The following is a 25,365-nucleotide window of genomic DNA, read 5'->3' as shown; positions in this document are numbered from 1 at the left end:
ATGAAATTCTGACTATTAAATAGCATACAATGTTTGATGTTTAAAGTATGGTGCATTATGGAATTAAGCCTTTTCACCCAAATATTTATTTTTCAAGGGCCAGTGTCCAAATTCCTATAATATATGTGAAAAGTTTAAAAGTTAAATAACAACTGAAAATGCTTTCTTTGTGTATAAGATTTCAGAAATATTTATAAGTTGAGAATGATAACAACAGAAATTGTTTTTACTGTATTGCATTAATACTGCTGATTAAATAAGATACTTTTGATATGTGATTTTGGAGATAAATGTATGAAATCTATTGTCCTCCAGTACAAGAGATATTAAGCTCAGGAGATCCTTAGTTATTGACATTGTCTTGGGTTGCAAACTGACTAGTAATATTATATTAGTCAAATGTCCTAATTTATGTAAGAAGATTTAGATAGTACATTAATCATCACTTTTTGAAAAAATTGTGTAGACTATATTCTTTTTTTTTATCTTCTTCTCTTCTAGGATCGAAGTAGAATGTATGACAGTTTGAATATGCACTCTCTGGAAAATTCCCTTATTGATATTATGAGAGCAGAGCATGATCCTCTTAAGGGTATGTGACTTTTTTATTTTCTTATGCCATCCACCATTTTGTCTGCTTCTCTTACCATTTTTCATATGAAAATAAGCACTAACACCTATCTCATCTATAAAATTCTAAATTTGTTAAGAGCCTTTGTTTTTATGAAAAGTCGTATTTTTACCTTGGTAGCTGCTTTAACTTTATGCCAATTTATAGAGAGAAATGGAAAAACCTAAATCTCTTGACTTGTTATTTAAGAAAAAGCCACTTTTTAGAGATAACTCAGTTCACCCAAGGATGAAGAATGGCTCTGAAGGCATTATAGCCACTATTCTAGAATTCTTTCAAATACAGAAATATTAAAAAAGAAAAAAAAATCTTTCTTGAAATACTTGCACTCGCAGTTTGTAGTAATTCCAGCCTAAAATCGTCATAAGTTAACTTCCTTTCTCATTTTCCTTCCTGCTGTCATGTTGTAGGAATTTGAAAGGGTTTTGAGGTAGAGAAGCTAGTCATAAAAGTTAGGGCAAATTAGGTAAAAGAATCAGTGCCCGTAACGTTATACTGTCAGCCTTGTCACAGTTACAGTTAACTGTAACTGAAGAAATTGTGTTAACAAACTTGTTTTCATTTGCATGTTACATGTTAGTGATTTATATTTCTTCATATAAAATATATTCTTGCCTTTTATATTATAAATGATGAGAATCTAGCAAACTGTGTGAACTTGAGTCATGAGAAATACTAGTGTCTGTTGCTGCATAATGAACAGTCCCCAAACTTAGCAGCTTCAGACAACAATAAACATTTTATTACCTTACACAGTTTCTGTGAGCCAGGCAGGAATCAGGGGCACTTTAACTGGTTGGTTCTGGCTCAGGGTCTTTCAAACTGTTCTCTTTTTAATTCTGTAAAGCCGAGGATTCCCTTATAAGAGTCAGCCTAAAAACTCTGGAACCCGAGAGTTGGCAGCAAGGCAATGGCTCTGGCTGAGCTGGCAGTACTGATGAGCTATCTCAACACTTTTGTTCTGCCTCTGGGTTTTGCTTGTAAAGGAGTTTCTTATCTTTTTGTTTCCTTTGTTGGTGAGGACTTTGAGAAGCTCAGGGGATTTTGGTAATTGTCAATGATGTGTAATGATGCTAATTCTACTCACAAACTAATTAAGATAGTTAGACTTTGATTATTATTATTATTAATTTTTTTTTTTTGAGGGAAATTGCCTGTAACCAAATTCAGCCTAGTTTTTTGAGTATTTGAGGTTCTGTTTGTTTGTTTGTTTGTTTAACCCAGTTACCCCAACAGTTCCAAGGGCACTTGGATCCACTGTTTAAGAATAGAAGCTGGCAAGCAGCTTATGATTATGAAGACCTTCCCTCTGTTGATTTCCTTGCCTTCTATAGAAAGAAAATGCTTAGAAATTCTAATACTGATCAAGTCAATATTAACTGTAACCAGTGGATAATTAAACTTTTTTCATCATTGTTTCTCCCAGCCTTCCTTAAAGAAGCCCTTTGAATATGTTAAGAGAAAACATTAATTATATACTCACTATTAATTATCCCAGTTTTTCTGTTTTTCTAGCATATTTTATAATAAAAATGGAAGGAAACCTAGAAAGAAGACTTTGAAAAAGAAAACAGAAGCAGTATGAGGCTAAAAGGAATTTAATATCAATAATTGAAATATTCAAATGAATTCAGAATTCTTCTGTTAGGAAAAAAAGGCTCATTAACCACCTTTAGGAATCATGGTAACACATCTCTTTCTAATTGAGACATTTTATGTTCCACATTTATTATGACAGGGAATAGAGAAAAAACAAAAGAAAACATTTGAGAATGCTTCTCCATAGAATTGAGAAATAAGACTGGTTCTATTACCTTTCTAAAATTGGAGCTTCCCAGATGGCCCTAGTGGTAAAGAGCTCACCTGCCAATGCAGGGACGTAAGAGACGCAGGTTCTATCCTGGCTTAGGAAGAGCCCTTGGAGAAGGGAATGGCAACCCACTCCAGTATTCTTGCCTGGAGAATCCCATGGACAGAGGAGCCTTGGTGGGCTACAATCCATGAAATTGCAGAGTTGGATACAACTGAAGCGACTTAGCACACCCACACGCACGCACCTTTCTAAAATCGTCCTGATATCCAAGTGCTGTCACTTAGTTTTTTCTTTTATAACTAGTACAAATTTCCCTGCCTCCTGGGATTTGTCATACTGTGTATCTTACTCCCACACGCTGATCCTTACACCGTTTCTTGGGGCTGGGCATCAGTAAAAATTTAGGAAAGCAAGGTTGTGACATATAGAAGAAACCAATCCCTGAATTTATTTCCCCTCCTTTCCATTCCTGATCTTTAGGGCATCACTTCAGCCTCTATCCCATCTCTCTTATCTCATCTTTTCATCACTTTCAGAAAGTTCTGTTCTCTACTTAGCATATGAAAATTCTCTTCTCTAAAAAAGCAGAATAAATCTTATCCTTCTAAAATATTTTTCAATAATCTAACCAGTTGCTATGTCTTCCATATGGAATCTAATGAACAGAGAGGTGAGACTTGTGGGGTAAATGAAAAACTGAAAATAAAAATGAATTTCTTATTTCCCTTTGTGTAAGTGGTGACAGTTTCTTGAAAATTTTCTGTGCAAACTTGAGTGGTGAAAGATTGTATTAGTTATACACTGCTGCATAAAAAATTACTCCCAAATTTAGTAGCTTGAAGCTACAATGAACCTTTATTATCACCTGCAGTTTCTGTGGTTTAGAACTCAGAAGCTCTTTAGCAGGTTAGTTTTGGTGAGGGTCTTAGGAGGTAGCAGTCAGAACAATGAGGCGGCAGTCATCTGAAGATCTGACTAAGGCGAGGGGGATCCTTTTCCAAGATGACTTACTTACGTGGCTGGCAAGTTGGCGCAGGCTGTTGGCAGGAGAACACAGTTCATCACGGACCTCTGCTCAGGACTGCCGAAGTGTCCTCCAAGCGTGCCCCCCCTACCCCCAGAGCAAATGATAAAGCTCGAAGCAGGTGCCCCAGTGTCTTCTAGGATTTAGCTTCAGAAGTCTCATGCTATCATTTCCATGACAGCATACTAGCCACATAGATCACCTTGCTCAGCTGGGGCGGAGTCTGTTGCCCAAGAGCTGTGAGTCCTGGGAGGCAAAGAGCAGCAGGGGCAGTCATGGAGGCTGCCTCCCAGAGAGATGAAAGGCAGAAACAAAATTTGCATTGGGTTCTGCTGTTCTAAAGGAAAAGAAAAACTGCTTCAGGTAAGGGTTTATGTTGGTAGACAGAAAAGCAATCAGGCAGTCCTCTGGAATCCAAAAAAAGTCCACTCCCGGTTACTGGCATGACTGTTGACTGATTAGACTGACAGAGGGACCCTCCTGCCCCTGCTTCAGCCCAGAATGCAAGCCTAGTGGTTTTTACAGGGCAGCAGAGAACCTCCACTGTTTACTGTTAAGGTCTTTCTAGTCTGGCATGGCAGGTGAAATGGTCTTGTCAAGGCTCTCAGGATGTGAAGTGATGGCAGCCATAGATGAAACCCTGGATGCATGCTGTTCCAGAAAGTGTGCTTTCTTTTATACTAGGCAGTATCCAAGAGCCTGCTGTGTGTTATGTGAAACAGACATGGTCTCTGTTCTTGTGGAATGTACAGCCAAAGAGGAAGAGAGACCTTCTAGTTACATGTGTGATATGCATAGATACATATAACACATTAATATAAACATACAGTAGGGCTTCCCAGGTGGCACAGTGGTGAAGAACAATCCGCCTGCCAATTCAGGAGACATTGGAAACTCGGGTTTGATCCCTGGGTAGGGAAGATCCCCTGGAGGAGGAAATGGCAACCCACTCCAGTATTCTTGCCTGGGAAATCCCATGGACAGAGGAACCTGGTGGGCTCGATTATGTACACATATAACGGTAAGTATTAGAGTACTATGGAGGGGAGGCTATGAAGTGTTTGGAGGTAATAAGTGGAGGTATCTAAGGTAGATGTGGAGAAATAAAAGGTGAGACCTGAAACCTGAGCAAATCAAGGATGAAACAATATGGGGGGAAAGCATCAACTAGACAGAGGGAGCAGGTTGTGTTCAAGAGCTTGTCGTAACTGAGGAGCTGACAGCAGACTTGTCCTGGCATAGCTGTTTTGGGGCTGCCTGCCGGTGACTGGGTGTGACACCGCTCAGCCAGTCCTCTAAGGGTGGGGGGAGTCTTTTGCTCTGGACTGTGAACACTAACACACTGTTTTATGCTTTCCGTAGTACAAGTGGCACTGACGGATCTGTTTTATTTATTCTGCAGTGACTACTCACCATGAACATCCATTTTCTGGTGACTGTCTTGATTTTTGACAAATATTTTCCTTTTCATAGGAAGGACAATTATGAATTCTTTTAATGGTCAAAGTAAATCATGCTTTGCCAAGTGAAGTTTTGTGATTTTGCAGTTTTGTGTTTGCATACCTATGTTAAATAATCTGTGATCTTTTTTCTGTATGTGTGGGTCAATTCATTCCCCTTTAAACAAAAGAACAAGTCAGTGATTATTGTTAATCTCTCTCCCCTCTCTGCCCTCAGCAGTTTACAAAAAAGGTCTTACTGTGTAAGCATTTTTATTCCAAATTGCCTACCCCCTCCTCCAAATCATAAGGGCAAACAAAAAATTTAAGCACATAAAAGATTATTTGAGAACAGCAGGAAGAAATGTAGTTTATTTAGCAATCTTAGGTTCTGTGTCAGCAAGTCACAATGCCTTTACTAATGTTCTCTAAACAATTAAGGGGAATTCAAGAAAAAGGATTTAGAGCATGATTTTTCAATATTGACATATTTTTAGAAGTTGATGCCTTGAAAATGTTTTTATTTACTGTGTTTTTGTATATCGTAGCATCATTTTTATCACTTGACTGCTAAACTCCTGAAGAAAAACATCTCTGCTTATTTTAAGGAAAATAATCCTTGAGGAAATAAGGAATGACTCTATAAATGCTAAGTGGTCCTGGTGGTATCAACTAAATTCTTGCGTCTTTTCAAGACACTTCTTTTCTCTCTGATATTCTCCTCACTCGTCTTAGTATAAAATGGAAGTTGTTGTTGTTCAGTCGCTAAGGCCTGTCCCACTCTGCAGTCCCAAGGAATGCAGCACACCAGGCTTCCCTGTCCTTCACTATTTCCCAGACTATGCTCAAACTCATGTCCATTGAGTCAGTGATGCCATCCAACCATCTCATCCTCTGTTGCCCTCTTCTCCTGCCCTCCGTCTTTTCCAGCAGCAGGGTCTTTTCCAGTGAGTCTGCTCTTATCAGGTAGCCAAAGTTTTGGAGTTTCAGCTTCAGCATCAGTCCTTCCAGTGCATATTCAGAACTGATTTGCTTTAGTATTGACTGGTTTGATCTCATGCAGTCCAAGGGACTCTTAAGAGTCTTCTCTAACACCATAGCTTAAAAGCACCAATTCTTTGGCGCTCAGCCTTCTTTATGGTCCATCTCTCACCTCCATACATAACTTCTGGAAAAGCCATAGCTTTGACTATTCAGACCTTTGTCAGCAAAATGATGTCTCTGCTTTTTAATATGCTGTCTAGGTTTGTCATGGCTTTCCTTCCAAGGAGCAAGCATCTTTTAATTTCATGGCTGCAGTCACTATCCTCAGTGATTTTGCAGCCCAGGAAAGTAAAGTCTATCACTGTTTCCACTTTTCCCCATTTATTTGCCATGAAGTTACAAGTCTGGATGCTATGATCTTATTATTTTGAATGCTGAGTTTTAAGTCATCTTTTTCACTCTCCTCTTTCATCCTCATCAAGAGGCTCTTTAGTAGTTCCTCTTCACTTTCTGCCATTAGAGGGATATCATCTTCATATCTGAGGTTGTAGATATTTCTCCCTGCAGTCTTGATTGCAGCTTGTGATTCATCCCACCTAGCATTCTGTGTGATGCACTCTGCATAGAAGTTAAATAAGCAGGGTGACAGTATACAGCCTTGACGGACTCCTTTCCCGATTTGGAACCAATCTGTTGTTCCATGTCTGGTTCTAACTGTTGCTTCTTGACCTGCATACAGGTTTCTCAGGAGGCAGGTCAAGTGGTCTGGTATTCCCATCACTTAAAGAATTTTTCACAGTTTGTTGTGATCCACACAGTTAAAGGCTTTGGCATAGTTAGTGAAGCAGAAGTAGATGTTCTCCTGGAATTCTCTTTCTCTATGATCCAGTGAATTTTGGCAATTTGATCTCTGGTTCCTCTGTTTTTTCTAAATCTAGCTTGTACATCTGAAATTTCTCAGTTCATGTACTGCTGGAGCCTAGCTTGATGGATTTTGAACATTACCTTGCTAGCATGTGAAATAAGTTCAGTTGTATTAGTTTGGACATTCTTTGACATTGCCCTTCTTTGAGATTGGAATGAAAATTGATTTTTTTTTTCCACTCCTGTGGCCACTGCTGAGTTTTCCAAATTTGCTGACATATTGAGTGTAACAGCGTCATCTTGTAGGATTTTAAATAGCTCAGCTGGAATTCTATCACCTCCACTAACATTGTTGGTAGTAATGCTTCCTAAGGCCCAATTGACTTCCCATTCCAGGATGTCTGGCTCAAGGTGAGTGATCACACCATTGTGGTTACCTGGGTCATTAAGACCTTTTTTGTATAGTTCTTCTGTGTATTCTTGCCACATCTTCTTAATATCTTTTACTTTTGATAGGTCCTTGCTATTTCTGTCCTTTATTGTGCCCATCCTTGCCTGAAATATTCCCTTGGTATTTCAGGTTTTCTTGAAGAGATGTCTAGTCTTTCCCATTCTGTTGTTTTCCTTTGTTTCTTTGCATTGTTCACTTAATAAGACTTTTCTTCTCTCTCCTTGCTGTTCTGTGGAACTCTGCCAGTGCAGGAGATGTGAGAGACACAGGTTCAGTCCCTGGGCCAGGAAGATTGCCCTGGAGGAGGAAATGGCAACCCACTCCAATATTCTTGCCTGGGAAATCCCATGGACAGAGGAGCCTTGTGGGCTACAGTTCATGGTGTTACAAAGAGTGGGACAGGGCTGAGCGTCTGAGCACATCAGTAACTATCACATTGGACCCATCAGCTGAAACCACAGTTTACAATTTAAGTACAGAGTCACAAAATAACTTGTATCAGTTTCTAAAATTCTGGTGTGAGAACTTACATTTTCGAGCTTAAGAGCTTCTGGGGCCTTGCCCGGCTGTCCAGCAGTTGAGACTTCACCTTCCAGCGCAGGAAGCGTGGGTTTGATCTCTGGTTGGGGATCCCACATGCCTTGTGGCCAAAAAAACCCAAACATAAAGCAGAAGCAGTATTTTAATAAATTCAAAAAAGACTTTAAAAGTTGTCCATATTAAAAAAAAGTCTTTAAAAAGCAATCAAATTTCATAATTAGAAAAAAAAAATTATTTCAGACTTGGAGAGCATGTTTAACATGCAGCTTCAGGGCCCTGTTCTAGAAATTAGCCATGGCAGGTTATGTGATGAGTACACTTTTAAGAAACTCTCCTCTATTAGAACAAGATCAAAGAAATCTATAAGAAGTTTAAAAAAATTGAGTGGTTTTTATTAAAATAGAGTAGAGCGAAAAATAAAACTGATACCAGCAATATCCATGTCAAAGTATAGTTACTTCCCTCCTCTTAAACTGCCCTAGCTTATTAATAACTCTGATAGAGAGGCATGTATTTCCCAGAACCATTTTGCTTTTCTTCAGCCACCTGTGTGGCTTGAAGTCAAAATTTTCACATGTGCCGAAAAAACGTATAGATGAAAATCATTTTATTAGAATGTTTTCCACAACAAGATAATAGATTGCTATGTATGCTTTCAGTTTTTAAGTAAAATGTTTCCTTCTATTTTAAAAAGGAATAAGTAGAATTTACATATTCTTTCCCTTTTACTTCATTGATTTTGTTTTCTTTTTCTGTAGATCATTGGCCTTTGATAAAGAGGAAAAAAATAATTATTTTTGGACTAAATTATATAGAAGCCATATACATTTTATTAAATGTGTTCTGATTTTAAGAGGTGATCACTGTTGTGACATACTTGATACCTTTACCCCCAACTATTCAGAATTTAGCTCATCTTAACGGAACAATTTATTAGAGTAGAACTTCTGTTGTCAATGTTATCTGCAGATTGAAAAGGAAATTTTGAAAGTGTGATTGCAAAAATTCTTGTTGTAGAAGATTCATCTGAAATATGGTATCATGGATAGAGATTTTAAATTTTTATTTAATTTTAAATATTTCTCTTAGCAACAATATTATTAAATTTAGAGTTGTTATTTCTTCCAAGCATCTTTGAATAGTCAACTAAATGATTTGACTTATATAAGATTACAGTTTCTTTTCTAAAAACTAAAAACTATTGCACAGAAATAACAATGAATTTTCTTAAAAATCACATTTATTCAAAGCATATGTGTATTTATTAAAAGTTTATTACTCATGCAAAGCATCTATCCTAGAACTTTAAATATGGGCTTACAGCCCTTATTTTTAAATTGAAAATAAAAGCAGAAAGAATATTTTTTATATAGAACCTGAAGTGATAAATACATGGGATAACTGAGCCTATGAATTTTAGCAGCTTATTTGTATTTGAAATAAGTATTTGAAAAGTATCTGAGTCTCTAATGAAAGGTTTTCCTGCAGGATATAGGACTTTATTCTTTGAAATGTTTTTCTTATTTCAAAAAGTAGTGTGTATTCATTAAAGGAAATTTGGAAAAACTTGGGGGAAAAAGTTTTTAAATTATCAATAATTCCACAAGCTAAAATAACCATGTTTAATATTTTTGGTATATAATTTTTCTCATTTTTTCTTTTTAAATATATAAACATAAGATATATGAGATATTCAAATAGTTACCTTCCCTCTAACCTGGTTAACTTTCAAAAAGTTAGTTTAAAAAATATATGTACATAGATTACAAGGTAAAATAGTGCCATAAGGTTTATAGAAGAAAAAATAGAAGTCTTTCTTCATTCTGCTCTGTCTACTTCTGATTTCTGTTCCTTGGATGTAGCCACTTTCAACTGTACCTATTCTTCGCATAATTATTTGTAAATAATATGCGCTTATGCTTTATATTTCCTACATTTTAGGTATTGTCTGTAGACTGTCTACTTTGATTTACCCATACCCCCAACATTTTCACTGCTTTGTCCTCTGAAAACTATTTTAGGACCACTTTTGTTTTAGAGGATGCAATTACTGTGATAATACAAATGTTATTTACAGATGAACCTCATATGTTTTGTACTGTAACATTTTCTGTCTCATATAACTCTTTTTCCTGGAATTTATCATTGTCTCTTTTGGTTTGTTTGCTTAGTTTTCTAAGTACATACACTAATTCATCCCAGAATATATTTGTAAAACACTGAAGCTTCTTGGAACATGTAAAAACAGCAAATAGTCATATAAATTGTCTTCCCCCCACCCCGCCCACAACGGTGTGAGTATTCTTGTAGCCCATCATAACTGTCATTTTGTGGTTTCCTTAAGCCCAAGAATTCCTTATTCCTTTGGGATTCATGTCCTAATTTCCATGTTCTTTCTTAATGATTTATATATGTTTTATTGGGCCTATCTTACAACCTTCTTTCAGATGGGGTATAAATTTTGAGGCTTGTATGTATAAAAACATGATTATTCTACCTACATAAGATGATAGGCTCGTGTGGAATTATGTATTAGTGATTTAGAATGTTGAAAGCAATGCTTCATTACTTCCAGGGTTAAATTTAACACCATTCTAAAACCTGTTCATTTGTATGATTGTCTTGTTTTCTGTTTTTTAATTTTACTTTTTTACTGGAAGCTTTTAGAATATTTTCATGCCTGTGGTTCTGAATTTTTGTACTAATGAATATGGGTCTTCCTGTGTATGATGGTAGGGGACTTTACCGGTCTGTCTTCTTCCCCTTTCTTCCTTCCATCTTTCCTTCTATCATTCCATTTTCTTGTTTTATTTCTTGTACTGCACATTAGTTGAGTCCTCCTATTTCAGAGATTAATTTCCTTCAGTTCTTGGAAAATTTTTTTACCTTTTTTTTTTTTAATAATTTCTTCTCTTTTATTTTTTATATTACCCCTCTCTGAAATTGCTGTTCTTGAAATATTGTCTCCTATACTCAACGTTTGGTTTCTAACTTCCATGACTTTATATTTTGTTTCACTTTTGGAAGGGTTTCCTCATCTCTTACTTTCAATCCTTCTAATGATTTATTTAAAAAATTTTCTCTGAATGACTTTTAAGACCCTATTTAGAAAAATTCTCAGAACTTTCTTATTTTTATTCTTTGATCTTATTTCTCTGGAGTGTTTAAACATTATTATTTTTCCAGTTCCTTGTATTGTCTATGCTTCTTTCAAGTTCCTCTTTTGTAATTGTTTGGTTTTGTTCTCTTTTTTTTCTCATGCTGGAGACTTTTGTTCAGTATCTTATGATCCTTTGCTGTCCATTCATTTTTAAAGATAAAACAGAAATGGTGATTGGAAACTGTGTGTAGTTACAGCTTATGATCTAGTGAGCATTACTGTAAGTGGATCTGTATGTCCCAGTATCTGTGTTCATGCATTTTCTTTTGTTCTGGGGAATGGACTTGGATGTCTGTCTTCCATTCTTCGGCCTAGAAGCTGTAGTCCTGCCTAGTTAGCCTTCTTAGAAGAGCCAGAGAAGGGGCTGCAGGTGTCTCTGCTTGAACCAATCATCCACCTCCCAGTTTTCAGTTCTACTCATATCTACTCTGAATGATAACCAGAGCTGCTTATTTCTCAACTTTTGGGGGCTTTCATTATAGTAAATGGCTTATTTCTTGATAATCTTCCCCATGTACACACCAGGTTGCCTTTAGTGTTTTTGGTGATTTCTGGTCTCCACAGTCAACTACCAATCAGCCATTCATGTTCACAGCTTTTGAAAATGTGATATGATTCTTCTGTGATCCTGTCCAATTCTCTTTGTCATAATGGTGGTTATGCCTCTTTAAAACTTCTATGCTGACATTTTAGGGGTTTCAGAAAGCAGCAGAGATGAGCTCATGTATTCACTCCTCCATGTTCAGTTGGAAGACTCTGTAATCCCTGGTTTAAGTACCTCCTTAGTGAAGCCTCTTTGACACTCTGGTCAGTAGTGGGTTACTTTGTAAGGATTGCTAAGCAACCATGTAAATTTTCAATTGGAGCACTTTTCTCATTTATTTCTGATTCAGTTATTTTTTTTCAGTGTATATTTCTATTCACATGAGAGTGTATCATGGGAGCATTGACCACTTCTGTTTTTGCCTTATCTTGAATCAGCATCTGTATTAGTGCCAACCAAATAGAACAGGCTCAGTGAATTATTGGTTGAAAGATTAAACAATGGTCCAAAAAATTTTCATCAATATTTATTTAGAACTTAAAATTATTTATATGCATGCAAAAAAGTTTATATAACCATTCCCCTACTGTTGTACATTTGGGTATTTAAATTTTTAAATGAAAGTCAATGAGCTTTTTCTGAGTTTATTTCCATAGAATAGACATTACATTTGTTTTCAAGGCACTAGACGCATATTGCCAACTTTTTTTTCCCCCCAAAGTGTGAAAGTATTTGTCACTCAGTCTTGTCCGACTCTTTGCAACCCCATGGACTATAGCCGTCTGGCTCCTCTGTCCATGGAATTCTCCAGGGAAGCATACGGGAGTGGGTTGTCATTCCCTTCTCCATGGGATCTTCTTGACCCAGGGATTGAACCTGGGTCCCTTGGATTGCAGGCAGATTCTTTACTTTGTCTGAGCCACCATGATAGGCAAGGTTTATTTTGACTCCTGCTACAGCAAAAGGGAGTGAAAACAAATAACAGATTTTTACTGTTCTCTCCTATGCTCCCTGAGAGGGGGGAGGGAACTAGTCCTTTAAATGGGGTGAAGGTAGGGGTGGATCTGTGGGTCAGGCCAGGGGGTGGCTTAAGTGGTCCACCCACCCTTGGTGGCCCTGGAGGTGCTGTGTGCAGGGATAGATCATGCACAGTACTGTGCTTTTGCTCCTGATGCCTCAGAAGTGGCAGTTGAGTTTTTTTTGTATCTTATTGTTCATAATGTGCTGCAACTGCACATGTAGGCACTTTATTTTTAGTTCCGTATGGTTTCTTTGTATTCTGATGCTCAAATAGACCTTTGTGCAGGTGAGCTCACTGCAGCAAAGGGTCCCAGGTCCCAGCCTGTCTCAATAAGCATAAGAAGGAAGGAAACTCATAAGTGAGGGGCAGAGTCTCAGTTTGGAAGTGGAATCCTTTCTCTGGCTCTAAAACAGTGTCTTTTGAAAGCCTGGTTGCTACTTGACCTGTGGTCCTTGGTTGATGTCTGCTGCTGCTGAGATAGTTCACAGATTTCCCACTCTTGTGGAATCAGACCATGGTGATGACCAGCAGTCTTAATTCCCTAAGCATGACTAAGTTTATTGTTTTACTAATTTTTATTGGAGTATAGTTGCATTACAGTGTTGTGTTAGTTTCTGCTGTAAAGTGAAGTGCATCAGCTCTATGTATGCAAAAACCCTCTCTTTTTTGGATTTCCTTCCCATCTAGGTCACTGTAGAGCACTGAGCTCCCTGTGCTATACAGCAGGCTCTAATTAGTTATCTGTTTTATGCATAGTAATGTGTCTGGGTCAATCCCAATCTCCTAAATCATCCCACCCCACCCCCACTTTTGCCAATTTATTTTTAAGTTTTATGTCAGTTTGTACTATCACTGATGATGTTTGATTGTCCATTTGTTATTCTCAATATTACTTTTGTTAATAAACCCTTTTATAATTTAAAGTTTTGTGACCACTAGTGCAACATGATTTTAACATTTAATTGCATATATCAGTTAGTACCAGTTTTATTGAAGTGATTTTACAATAAAACATTATCTTACCAGATGATTAACGACTTAAGTTTAGCCCTTTATTGTTTTTGTCTTTCTCTGTGGTTATACTTAAAAAAAAACTTATTCATATTCTATGTTCCTTGGTGTTTACAGACTCCAGGGACTGTAGCCTTCACAAGTTCTTCTGTCCATGGGGATTCTCCAGGCAAGAATGCTAGAGTGGGTTGCCATGCCCTCCTCCAGGGGATCTTCCCAATCCAGGGATCAAACCCAGGTCTCCCGCATTGCGGACAGATTCTTTACCTGCTGAGCCAGCAGGGAAGCCCAAGAATACTGGAGTGGATAGCCTGTCCCTTCTCCAGGGAATCTTCCCAACCCAGGAATCAAACCGGGGTCTCCTGCATTGCAGTCTTTACCAGCTGAGCTACCGGGGAAGCCCTCCTAATGTATGGTCTAGTATTAGTTGGATAAATGTTTTGAAAGTTATAAATATTAGGTGAAGAAAATTATAATGGGATCCTTATTTATGAGTGAATTAGCTTGATTAATTTTCCTGGAAACTAAAGTAGACTGATGGCTTTTATTAGATGAAGGTAAGGAATGATCCTGTTGCTTTCTTGGAATCTGGATCTAAGGGTCTTTTCTACATTTGTATGATCTTATTCTTAGGCTTTTATGAGGCATGCATTCAGATTTGGGAGTGAGGTCAGGAATGACTGTCCTGCCTTTTGGATCTGAGCAGAGACTGAAATTATTCAAGGTTGGTAATGACCACATTCTGAGTGGATTTTACCAGGCTTCCTGTGAACCATTTTTTTTTTTCCTAACTGGGTTTCAAAATAAAGGTGAAATGTAGATAATGAAAGAAATATGAGAAGAGTCTACCAAAGCAGTGGGAGCAATGCCTTGTTTAAAGCACATAAAAAAGAAGAATTAGTTCTTATTTAAGAGTGTTGTGTATGTGTGTTGGTTTAATATATGTACCCAATATATAACATATCATAGCTATCATTTATTGAACTTTTGATACATGCTAAGCTCTGTTCTCAGAACTCTACATATATGGATTAATTTAGTTACTTATCACAACTAAGGGTAGATATTTAGCCTTAATTTACAGTTCGATGATTGTGGTGGCTTACTAATAATAAATATCTAAATTTCATTGCTAGTAGCTGGTGGAATTTAATAGTTCTTAAGTTTGTGCTTTGAACCACCACACCATACCACTTCTCTTATTAGTTGGTTAACTATTCTAATTCAAACTCTTGACGTGTGATTTTTTTTTTTCTGTTTAAAAGAGTTGGCAGAACGTGTGGCATTGTTGTTCAGCACCTTTCTCATCACTAATGAGAAATTTGTTGGCATCTTAACTGTGAATATTGGGGCTTTGAAGATCATTTTTTGGATGCATTCATTAAAGAAAAAGAAAACACTTGTGGAGATGGGAAAAATTAATCTTGGCAAAGAGCAAAAATAGGACTTGTCTTTTTCCCTCCCCTCCCCATATTTAAGGGGTTAAGAAATGAATTGATAAAAGCTTGTTTTGTGATTTTTTTTTTTTTCCGTTCACTAAGAGAATGTCTTTTCCCTGTCTCACATACAAATGCATATTTAGGTACTGTGCTTTAGATCAAGGTCATAGTTCACATAACAGAATGAGACTTTTTTTCATCCATTTAATAAATATTTGAATCTGTTATGTACCAAGCTCTGTGTTACATGCTAGAGATAGAGTAGGGAATAAAAAATGACAGTCTTGCCCTCATGGATCTGTTTAATGAAAGACAGAGACAACAGGAATCAGTGTTGTCAATCTGCCTCTGTTTGAAGGCAGAAGCATAGTGTCAAGGGCACAGAGAAAGAATGAAGCTGCTGCTTTAGACAGGATGGTCTGTGATGGCATCTGTTAAAGACCTAACTGAAGTGAGAGGTGTGACTTTGGTCATATGTAGGCAAGTGCATTTTGGATCAAAAAGGGGAGGAAGTATACAGATCCTGAAATGAGAATGCGCCTGCTATGTTTGGATAATAGCAGAGGCCATTGTGGTTAGAATGGTAGATGATGAGGGGCCAGATAAGTGGGGGAGGGTTTTAAGCAATAGAGCAATATAAGCTGACTCAGGTTTTAGAAGGATCACTGCTGAGTGGAGACAAGACCATGAGGTTATTCTGGCCGTCTGTGAGGAGATGGGGATGGCTTAGGCCAGGCAGACAGTGAAGGAGCTGGTGAAGAGTAGTCAGGTTGGGCTCTGTGTTGATAAGAGAACAGGTGACAGATTTATACACAGATTAGTCAGAGTGGGGAATAAGGTAACCCAAAGTTTGGAGATGAGCAAACTACTGGGAAAAAGTGCTGTATACTAATCTGGGGAAATACAGAGTTAAGGTAGAGAGTTGCAGTTAAGAGATACAATGTGAGTGTAATCTGCTTAGAGATGACATATAAAGTTTTGGTAGCAGATAATGTCATCTAGCAGAGAAGGCAATGGCACCCCACTCCAGTACTCTTGCTTGGAAAATCCCACGGATGGAGGAGCCTGGTAGGCTGATGTCCATGGGGTCGCTAAGAGAGCGACTTCACTTTCACTTTTCACTTTCGTGCATTGGAGAAGGAAATGGCAACCCACTCCAGTGTTCTTGCCTGGAGAATCCTGGGGGCGGGGGAGTCTGGTGGGCTGATGTCTACGGGGTCACACAGAGTTGGACACAACTGAAGTGACTTAGCAGACTTAGCAGCAATGTCATCTAGGGAGCCGTGTAGAGAGAGAAGTCTGAGGATTGACCACTGGAGCTTTAGCATTTAAGGGTTGAGAAGAGGAGGAACATAAATTACTTGCAAAGAAGACCTTAGGAGTGGCTGCTGACAGAGGAGAACCAAGAGAATATGGTATCAGGGAAAGGAAGTAAGATGCTACATCGAGTGGGCGTCCCTAGTGGCTCAGTGGTAAAGAATTCGCCTGCCAATGCAGGAAACGTGGATTCAACTCCTTGGTCAGGGCCATCCCCTAGAGTAGGAAATGGCAACCCACGCCAGGATTTTTGCCTAGAAAATCCCATGGACAGAGGATCCTGTTGGGCTACAGTCTGTGAGGTCACAAAAGAATTGGACACAACTTAGCAACTAAACTCATCAAATGGCTATCTTCTCATTAACTAGAAGCTTTAAATTTGAGAATACACAAGCATTAAGAAATGTTGGGGAAATGATTGCTTCATTCTATCCTTTCTAATTCATATTTCTCTAACTTTAAAAGAATGTTTATAAATCTAAGGAAACATGAAATAAATGTTATCATTTTATCACTAATAAGTTCTTTGTGTTGGTAGTAAGTAGTTTGGAGAAAGAACTTACGTGCTGATAAATATCAATAAATATATATATATATATGAATATATATATGAATAGTCTAATATTGGCTTAACTTATCACATATCTTTAAATATTGCCTTGTGAATAATTTATCTTTATAGTTGGTAAGTTGTATGCAGTTATCATATTTGTCAGTGTTTTTTGATGCAGTAATATGCATCTGGCCCCATCACTTCATGGCAGATAGATGGGGAAACAGTGTCAGACTTTATTTTTTGGGCCTCCAAAATCACTGCAGATGGTGATTGCAGCCATGAAATTAAAAGACGCTTACTCCTTGGAAGCAAAGTTATGACCAACCTAGATAGCATATTGAGAAGCAGAGACATTACTTTGCCAACAAAGGTCCATCTAGTCAAGGCTATGGTTTTTCCAGTGATCATGTATGGATGTGAGAGTTGGACTGTGAAGAAAGCTGAGCGCCGAAGAATTGATGCTTTTGAACTGTGTTGGAGAAGACTCTTGAGGGTCCCTTGGACTGCAAGGAGATCCAACCAGTCCATTCTAAAGGAGATCAGTCCTGAGTGTTCATTGGAAGGAATGATGCTAAAGCTGAAACTCCAGTACTTTGGCCACCTCATGAGAAGAGTTGACTCATTGGAAAAGACCCTGATGCTGGGAGGGATTGGGGGCAGGAGGAGAAGGGGACGACAGAGGATGAGATGGCTGGATAGCATCACCAGCTGGATGGACATGAGTTTGAGTGAACTCCGGGAGTTGGTGAAGGACAGGGAGGCCTGGTGTGCTGTAATTCATGGGGTCGCAAAGAGTCAGACACGACTGAGCAACTGAATTGAACTGAACTGAATGTGCATCTGAAATGGCTAATATGAATTGTCTTTTTGTATATGTATTATGCCTATTGTTAAAATAATAATAGACTAATAAGACAATTTTTAAGGTACTGTAGGTCTTCTAGTTATTCACCAACACCTAAGAATACAGATTTTTCAAAATTATTTTTCAATTTTATAGTATTTTAATGTAAAAGAGACCAAGTGGGAGTATATACCCATTTCTTTAGATATGTTAAAACCATCATGACGTTACTATATTTTGTCATATTTTTACATTCATAAATAATAGGCCAATTAATTTGCTCAAACTCACTGCTAGAGGACTTTATCTGTAAAGTTAACTTCTGGTATAACCGAGAAAACTCCTAAGTAGCTTAAATATGATAGGCATTTTCTCTTTTACATAAACATAAGACTCCGAGAAGTAGTGTTGTGGTTCTCATGGGTCTGGGGTCCTTCAGTCTTGTAGTCTTCACACCCAGCTTCTGCCTCATGATCTAAGATGGCTGATGCGGTTGAGCCATTGCATATGCATTCCAGAAAGCAGGAGAAACAATCAAGAAAAGGGAAGAGCTTCCCTTTTAAGGATACTTCCCAGAAACTTCATTTACCAGTTGTGTTTTACATTTGTTGACCACACGTTAGACACATGGGCACACTTAACAACAAGAAAGGTTGGGAAAGTCTCCTTTTTGCCCATTTGTGTGTCCTAGTATTGACAAAACAAGTGTTAATCTACAACTACCTCTGTGTCACAGGCCTTTAGACAACAGGGGGAAACTGGTTTTATAGCAATGTGGCTTTTTTCTATTTTTTTTTTCTGTATTAAAGGATAAGTTATCTATGCTGCATAATCATTCTGTGAAGTTTTTCATTGAATGAATTTTTTTGTACAACCAATCATACATATTTTGATCCAGATTGTTATTAGCTAGGAAGACATCATAAGATAGTGATTAAGTATGTAGCTAATCTGCCTGGATCAAATCCTGCCAGTACTGTAATCTTGGGCAAGATGTTTAACTTTTTGTGGCATGGTTTATCTTCAAATGGGAAGATAATGGTACCTAAGTCAGGATTGTTGTGAGGGTTAAGTAATTCATTGTAAAGGACTTAGAAAAGCTCCTGCTGCTGCTGCTGCTAAGTCGCTTCGGTCATGTCCGACCCTGTGCGACCCCATAGACTGCAGCCCACCAGGCTCTGCCGTCCCTGGGATTCTCCAGGCAAGAATACTGGAGTGGGTTGCCGTTTCCTTCTCCAAGAAAAGCTCCTGGTACATCATAAACCTGCCAAGTGCAGGTGTCTGACTCTCCACAACCCCATGGACTGTAGCCTGCCAGGCTCTTCTGTCTGTGGAATTCTCCAGGCAAGAATCCTGGAGTGGGTTAGGCCAATCCCATTCTCCAGGGAAGCCCATAAAACCTCCAGTGTTAGTTATTACTGTCAATTGGCAGATTCTTAATGAAAGTAATTTTAATACTACCCCTTGTAAAATAGATGGGCTTCTCCTATGGCTCAGATGGTAAAGAATCTGCCTGCAATGCAGGAGACCTGGATTCTACCCCTGGGTTGGGGAGATCGTCTGGAGAAGGGAATGGCAACCTATTCCGGTAGTCTTGCCTAGAAAATCCCGTGGACAGAGGAGCCTGGCAGGCTACATAAGGTCCGACATGACTGAGCAACTAACACTTACTCACATGTAAAATAGAGCTGTGAAAGTTTACTTGTAAAAGATGTATTAGTATTTCACTATGGTAGAGGAAAAGTAACTGGGTAATTTTAAAACAAATCTAAATCTGCTTATTTCAATTTGGAGTATTTTATTATCTTGAGAGATTTTCTTCTTTGAAGAATTATATTTTAGAACATCTTTACGCATATCTATCCATTTGCAAATAGAATATCTGTTTATTGAACTTTTCACATAAGGTGTGCCTTTTAAGTCCATTCAAAGCCAAGAAGTCAAAAGACTATTAGTAATGAAAATATCTTGTTACCTGTGTCTTATGATGAAAAATAAAGTCAACAGTGAACCTATTAGAGGATAATTATGTGGCAATTGGAAGTTGAGTGTCTTTTGAAGTGGAACTAGGCTTAAGGCTTTGCTTAGTTTACTTTTCTTGGAAATCTTGCTTGAATCCCTGGACTTGGTTAAATACTCATTTGTGTTTTTGTTTTTTTAATATAGCCTACTGTACATAACTCTTTACCCTTGGCTAAGTGTATTGGAATTGTTTATTTGTGTCTGTCTCACCTACCGCATCATAAGCAGAGACTATCTCACTAGTGTTTGTATCCTTAGCATCAGTGTACAGACTAATGAACTTGTTATACTGAACAGAGCAATACAGGTTGCCACTTTGTTAGGGATTTCGGTTTTCAGTCTCAGTATAACAGTGGTTTTTTTGTAGCCTTAAATTGTTCTCTAAATTTGGTCGTCTGCAACAAGATGTTTAGAAATAGGCATATTTCCAAAATAAACTATGATCCTTCAAAGTAATGTTCCACGCTGTTGAAATATCCAGTTCAAGAGAGCTCTGCTTCCTAACTCTTTTATCTTATGCCCTTTGTACTTACTCTCCTGTTTCTCACTGCATACTAAAGCACATCAATAAACTTACTTGTATGGCATTCCGTTAACTAATGTCATGCTGCATGAAACTTAGGAGTCAGTAAGGGCTGGTAAATTGTCCTTTGAAGGTCAGAAACATTTATTTTAAGTTCAGTGTGAAAACGAAGTGTGTAGTTAAATTAGAACTCAGATGATGTGTGTGTGTTTATGTGTATAGATACGTATACATATATCTGCTTATATATCTGCAGATATATAACTACCTTATATACTTATATAAGTACCTTATATACTTATATAAGTATCTTATATATCTGTATATATCTGCTTACCTGTTTTAATGTCAAAATTGGATTACCTTTGCCACTTGCTCTTGCACTGGAGATGATAAAATTCTTTAACTTCATAATTGAAAGCCAGTAGAAAGTATCTGTTTTGTGTGGGATATTTTGGAGAGGACCCTTCGAGTATAAAGTACTTGCTGAGGCGGTAAAGGTGATGCAGTTACTCTGTACTCTACAAATCCTGTCAGGTTCATTGACAGCCATTGGTTTCTCCCTCTGGTATCAATACACTTGCACTCTGTCATAGTGTCTTTTTCAAGGGCTGTGCTAAAAGTTGCTAGAATGCAGTCTCACAGATATTTAATTTTTGAAAGTTTCCTAAGCAGATTTTAATGTACCTTTCTAATAGTCTATCAAAGATTCAGTCATTCGAGGAAAATCCTATATTTTCATGGACTACAAACAAATGATCATCCTCACTTTTGGGATTTAATCAAATAAATATTATGATGTAAAACTACAGCAGTTGTTCATGTACAACTTTTTTCTCTTCCACAGCAGTATATAGTAGTCGTCCCTTCTGTATTTTTCTAAATGCAAAATTCCCTAATGAAGGATGACTCAAAAAGAAGTATTATACTCCTAAGCTTTAATATTTGCATTTTTTATGTTTTTATTTTTGTCTCATTTATAAACTTTGAACAATATCAAACTGTTAAATTTCCAATTTATTTGTGGTAAAACCTTTAAGGTGTTTTTATTAAGCTTTATTTAAATTCAGCTTATAAAATCATATTGAATTCAAGAGCAAGTTGAGAAGAGTTTGGGGGCTTTGTGGGTTTTTTTTGACATTTTGTTGTGTTTTTTTAAGAATATAAGTTTCTGTCCTTCAAATATGATTTTTGGGAAAATAGATCTTTAGAGAGAATTACAAACAGATTTGAGAATTTTTTTTTTTTTAATTTTCACATCCTGTATTAAGTTTGAAAGACTCGGATACCTACATTGTTTTTACATTCCAAAAAAAGAAAACTTGATTCTGTAAGGGTTGCTCCCAAATCACATTGTGCTCTTATATTCTGAGAACTAAAGTTCACTGTTTTCAACTTCCAAAGATAGTTTCAGTTAATAAACTTTAAACTAAACATTAATTTTTTATTCCTGAAGAACTGTACTGTGCTCAGTAAATTTCTTCTCCTTACTCCCCTTCCTTTTTTTTTTTTTTTTTGCTTTTCAAATAGCTCCATAATCTTCAAACTTCCCTTTCCCATCTTTTTAAAGGTCGATTGAGCTATCCACATCCAGGAACTGACAATCTATTGATGTTAAATGGTAAGTTTTTATAAAAACATTTTATGTTTTCAATTGATGTATATAAAGATGACTGAATACATGTTTCTCTAAACCTTCCCCATACATACAAGTTAATCATTTTATAAGTATAAAAATGAAGCTGCAACTTTTCCTGTATAGAAAATAGAATTAGGAGTTTGAGCATATTCTCACTGGCAAAGCAGCCATTGAAGTATATTTTTGACAGCATGATTTAATTCAATGACTATGACTATGGAGGCAGTTCTGAGTTTAAATATCAGCTTTCCAGTTTATTGTATTAACTTGTCAAGTAACTTCCATGTGCCTTAGCTTCCCATCTGTGAAATGGGAATAGCGGTCTCAAAGTTCATTATGAGAATGAAATGAGATGCTATTTACAAAGTGTGTAGAAACTGTTATTATATATTATAACACTTGTGTTAATGTTCAACTAGGAAATATACTGGTGATTCTCTAAATATAGTAGTCATACTTAATTTATTCTAGTTAGAAAGTTTACACAGTGAATTTTACTCTCATGAAAAAGAATAAATAGACTTTCATTAAAGTTGTTTTCTTTCTGTTGGACAAATATTGCATTTGGAGTCACAGTACCTAGCACTTCCATGACTTTGGAGTAGACACGGCAGGATTAAAATACCCTTCGCAAAGGTTGCTTTTATTTATTTATTTGTTTTTTAATTTTAAAGATCACTTATTTATTGTAGAGTATGTTCAGGGGGCAGGTCTGAGAAGAGGGAAGGAGGATGAAGAAGGAATGGTAAAGATAGTATAGGACTTCCTTTAAAATACATAATTAATTGCTAGAGTGGCTTGACACTTCTTCAACTAAAGCTTTGCTGAAAAAAGTTGGCAATGAAGTTGAGAAACAAAGAGTGAAAAAACAGTGTGAAGCTAGACCATGTGAACTCCAGTGTTAAGTAAAAATTAATATTAAGTAAAGATGGAAAAATAGGAAGAAAGTCTAGGCTACCTAGGAGATAGTCAAGGTAGATAGGATTAAGGAATAAAAGAAGAATTGAAGAAGCAAAGTGTTAAGTGACGTGACAGATTGATTTGTTCAACATTTGACCCTTCTGTACTGAGCACCCACCACATGCTAGCCTAGTCTAATCACTGGTTTATTTATTCCTGAGGATCTTCCAGGATGGTTAGAAGTAGAATTGTCACAGTATTAACAGACTCTGCACTCTAGACTGAGATCATGTTCATGCCAGGCCTTACAGAGATCTAGCAGTCCATAGACTTTGACCATAAAGGCACTAAAAATTACATTCCAGGACCTCTTCATGCGGCCTTTTCTCTACCATGGAATTAACAAACCATATCATCATTTAAGCAGCTGGTCTCTGAATTCTAAATCTGTGATTGAAAATTACATTGTTGAAATTGAGTTTACAAAACAGAAAATAGATCATAATCTTTATTACTTTTATGGCTTGATGTATAAAATAATAACTTTAGGTAATGCTACATTTTTAATATGCTGATATCCTGACTTCCTTAAATTCTTTTGGAACAGTCTGTGTGGTAAATAAAGGTCATTCACATTTCTATTTTTAACTTCTAAGAAAAGCTATTCAGTTGAAAAGTGAATTTGCATATGTTTCACGTATTCTGTTAAAGTCTATCTGAAGGAAAGTGCTGTATGAGATAATTTGTTAGATCATTCACAGATGTTCTTAGACTGCTGAATACATAGTAAAATAGAATGATTCAGAAGTATATCGTAATCACAATAGAATGTGTTGGTTCTGTGTGAGCAGAGCTTAGTAGCCACACTGTTTTTACAGTTTATACTTTCGGTTGCACTAAACATTATTAAACTAATTGACTTCTTCAGTTGTCTAAAACCTTTATAAATAATCTAGATGTTGAGTGTTCCATCCCATAGTAGACCTAGTCATATTTTATTAAATATATATTTTCAAAAAAAAAATCATGTCCTGTGAATAGATGAAAGAGTTGGATTTGTTTGGAGAATAATAAATTTAAGGCAGGCAGGAGTTACATCTTATGGACAAATCTGTTTTTATTTTTTATGTTAACATCCTTTACAGAATTCCATTTTAGAGTTATAGTACATACTCAGTACAGTAAGCCATCCTGGAAATTCTGAACTTCTGACAAGGGACTAGGGGAGAAAAATGATGATGAATCTAGGACATCAGAAGTGTTTAGGCTAGTAGAAACAACTGGATCCAGAGAGGAAAAAAGAATGCTTTGCTTATCTGGGATCCTTGGTTAAGAGGAAAAGCAAGGGCAGAAAATAGGGTATATTTATAGGGTAAGAAAGTATTAAATGTTAAGAATGTAGGGTTTTTTGTAGATGTCAAGGTTATTGAAGAGAGAAGTGAGAATTAAGGGATATTAATATCAAACTTCTGCCTACACTGAGTTATTATGAAATATTATTGATGGACTAAAGAAATTATAGCATTTCAGTACATAGACCTGCTTTTTAAATTGTTGCTCTTTTTAGTTTGTCACAAATTTAACTCACCATTAGGCAACTGATTTAGTAATATTATTTAACCAACAAGCATAGCTGATATTATTGATCTTTAAAATCAATATTGGTAATAAATTCTACATCAGTATTACTTCCATGTGGTGGTTTAGCAATAGTTGGCAGTGGTTGGAATTACAGACTCTGGAGCCAGGTTATCTGGGTTTAAACCAGAGTTTGCTATTTCTAACTGTGTGACCTTGGGCAGTTTACCAAACTTCCCTTTGTCTCTGAGTCCTCACGTGTAAAAGAGACACAGCATTCTGCCTGCCTCAGAAGGATCTTGTGAGAAGTGAGTGATTTCATTCACATGAAGTATTTAGAACGGTTCCTGACAGTAAAAGTCGGTTATGGTAACGGGTGGTAACAGTGACAGAATGACTTTGAAAGAGTAAAAATCATGTCTTGTGCATAAATGAAGAAGCTGGATCTGTTTGGGGAATATAAAATTAAGAGAAGACATAACTGGAATTTTCAGGTGTTTGAAGGAAGTTATTTATAGTGGACAAAGACTTACGTTACTTCAGAAAGCCTGACTAGAACCATTTGGAAGAAGCTCAAAGTTGGGAGTCAATAAAAGTAAAATGATTCCTCAAGCAGTGTTTCTCAAGTGTGATACACTCACCCTTTGTGGTACCCAAGATGACTTTTGATGGTTCACAAATGCACATTAAAATAAACACACGCCTATTACAGTTTAAGATCATTCCTTAGCTAATACAGTACTGGCAGAAATCTGTGATGTTCTAGTGGTGCTAGGCTTGAGTCCATTAAAAGATAATATATAAACTCAGGCCTAGGGGTTATGAAGATAAGGCAGACGATGTAAAGGTTTTGTGATTCTACCTTCCTGAGTAATTAGCATGATAGCTAAACATGTAAATACTCCTTTTAAATCAGGGATAATAAAGGATAAATAGGGACTGGAGTAAAGGTCAGGAAGTTGGTCAAAATAGGTGAAACTCTGAAGTACCTCTGGCAAATCCGTTAACTCTGAGCCTCTGTTTACTCAGATATAGAAAAAGTTATAATCCCATACCTATATGTCT

General features: G+C 36.9%; 1 protein-coding gene across 9 annotated transcripts in view; it reads left to right on the top strand.

Annotated features, from left to right (window-relative positions):
- Positions 1 to 25,365, top strand: part of CPEB2 (cytoplasmic polyadenylation element binding protein 2) — a 68,877-nt gene that overhangs the window by 13,622 nt on the left and 29,890 nt on the right. For 7 of the 9 annotated variants that reach the window (XM_086407476.1, XM_086407475.1, XM_086407474.1 and 4 more), the window contains 2 exons: positions 502 to 592; positions 21,754 to 21,804. In XM_086407476.1, the coding sequence (XP_086263602.1) occupies positions 502 to 592; positions 21,754 to 21,804 (142 nt within the window). The remainder of the gene's footprint in view (positions 1 to 501; positions 593 to 21,753; positions 21,805 to 25,365) is intronic. The other 2 variants (XM_086407477.1, XM_086407473.1) reach the window with 1 other exon arrangement.

This window comes from Bos grunniens, chromosome 6, assembly GCF_055505025.1.
Source record: "Bos grunniens cultivar Pamir isolate PY7600 chromosome 6, Bosgru_T2T1.0, whole genome shotgun sequence".
NCBI classification, from domain to species: domain Eukaryota; kingdom Metazoa; phylum Chordata; class Mammalia; order Artiodactyla; family Bovidae; genus Bos; species Bos grunniens.
Note: the sequence above shows the minus strand (reverse complement) of the source record. Positions and strands in the feature narration are given on the sequence as shown.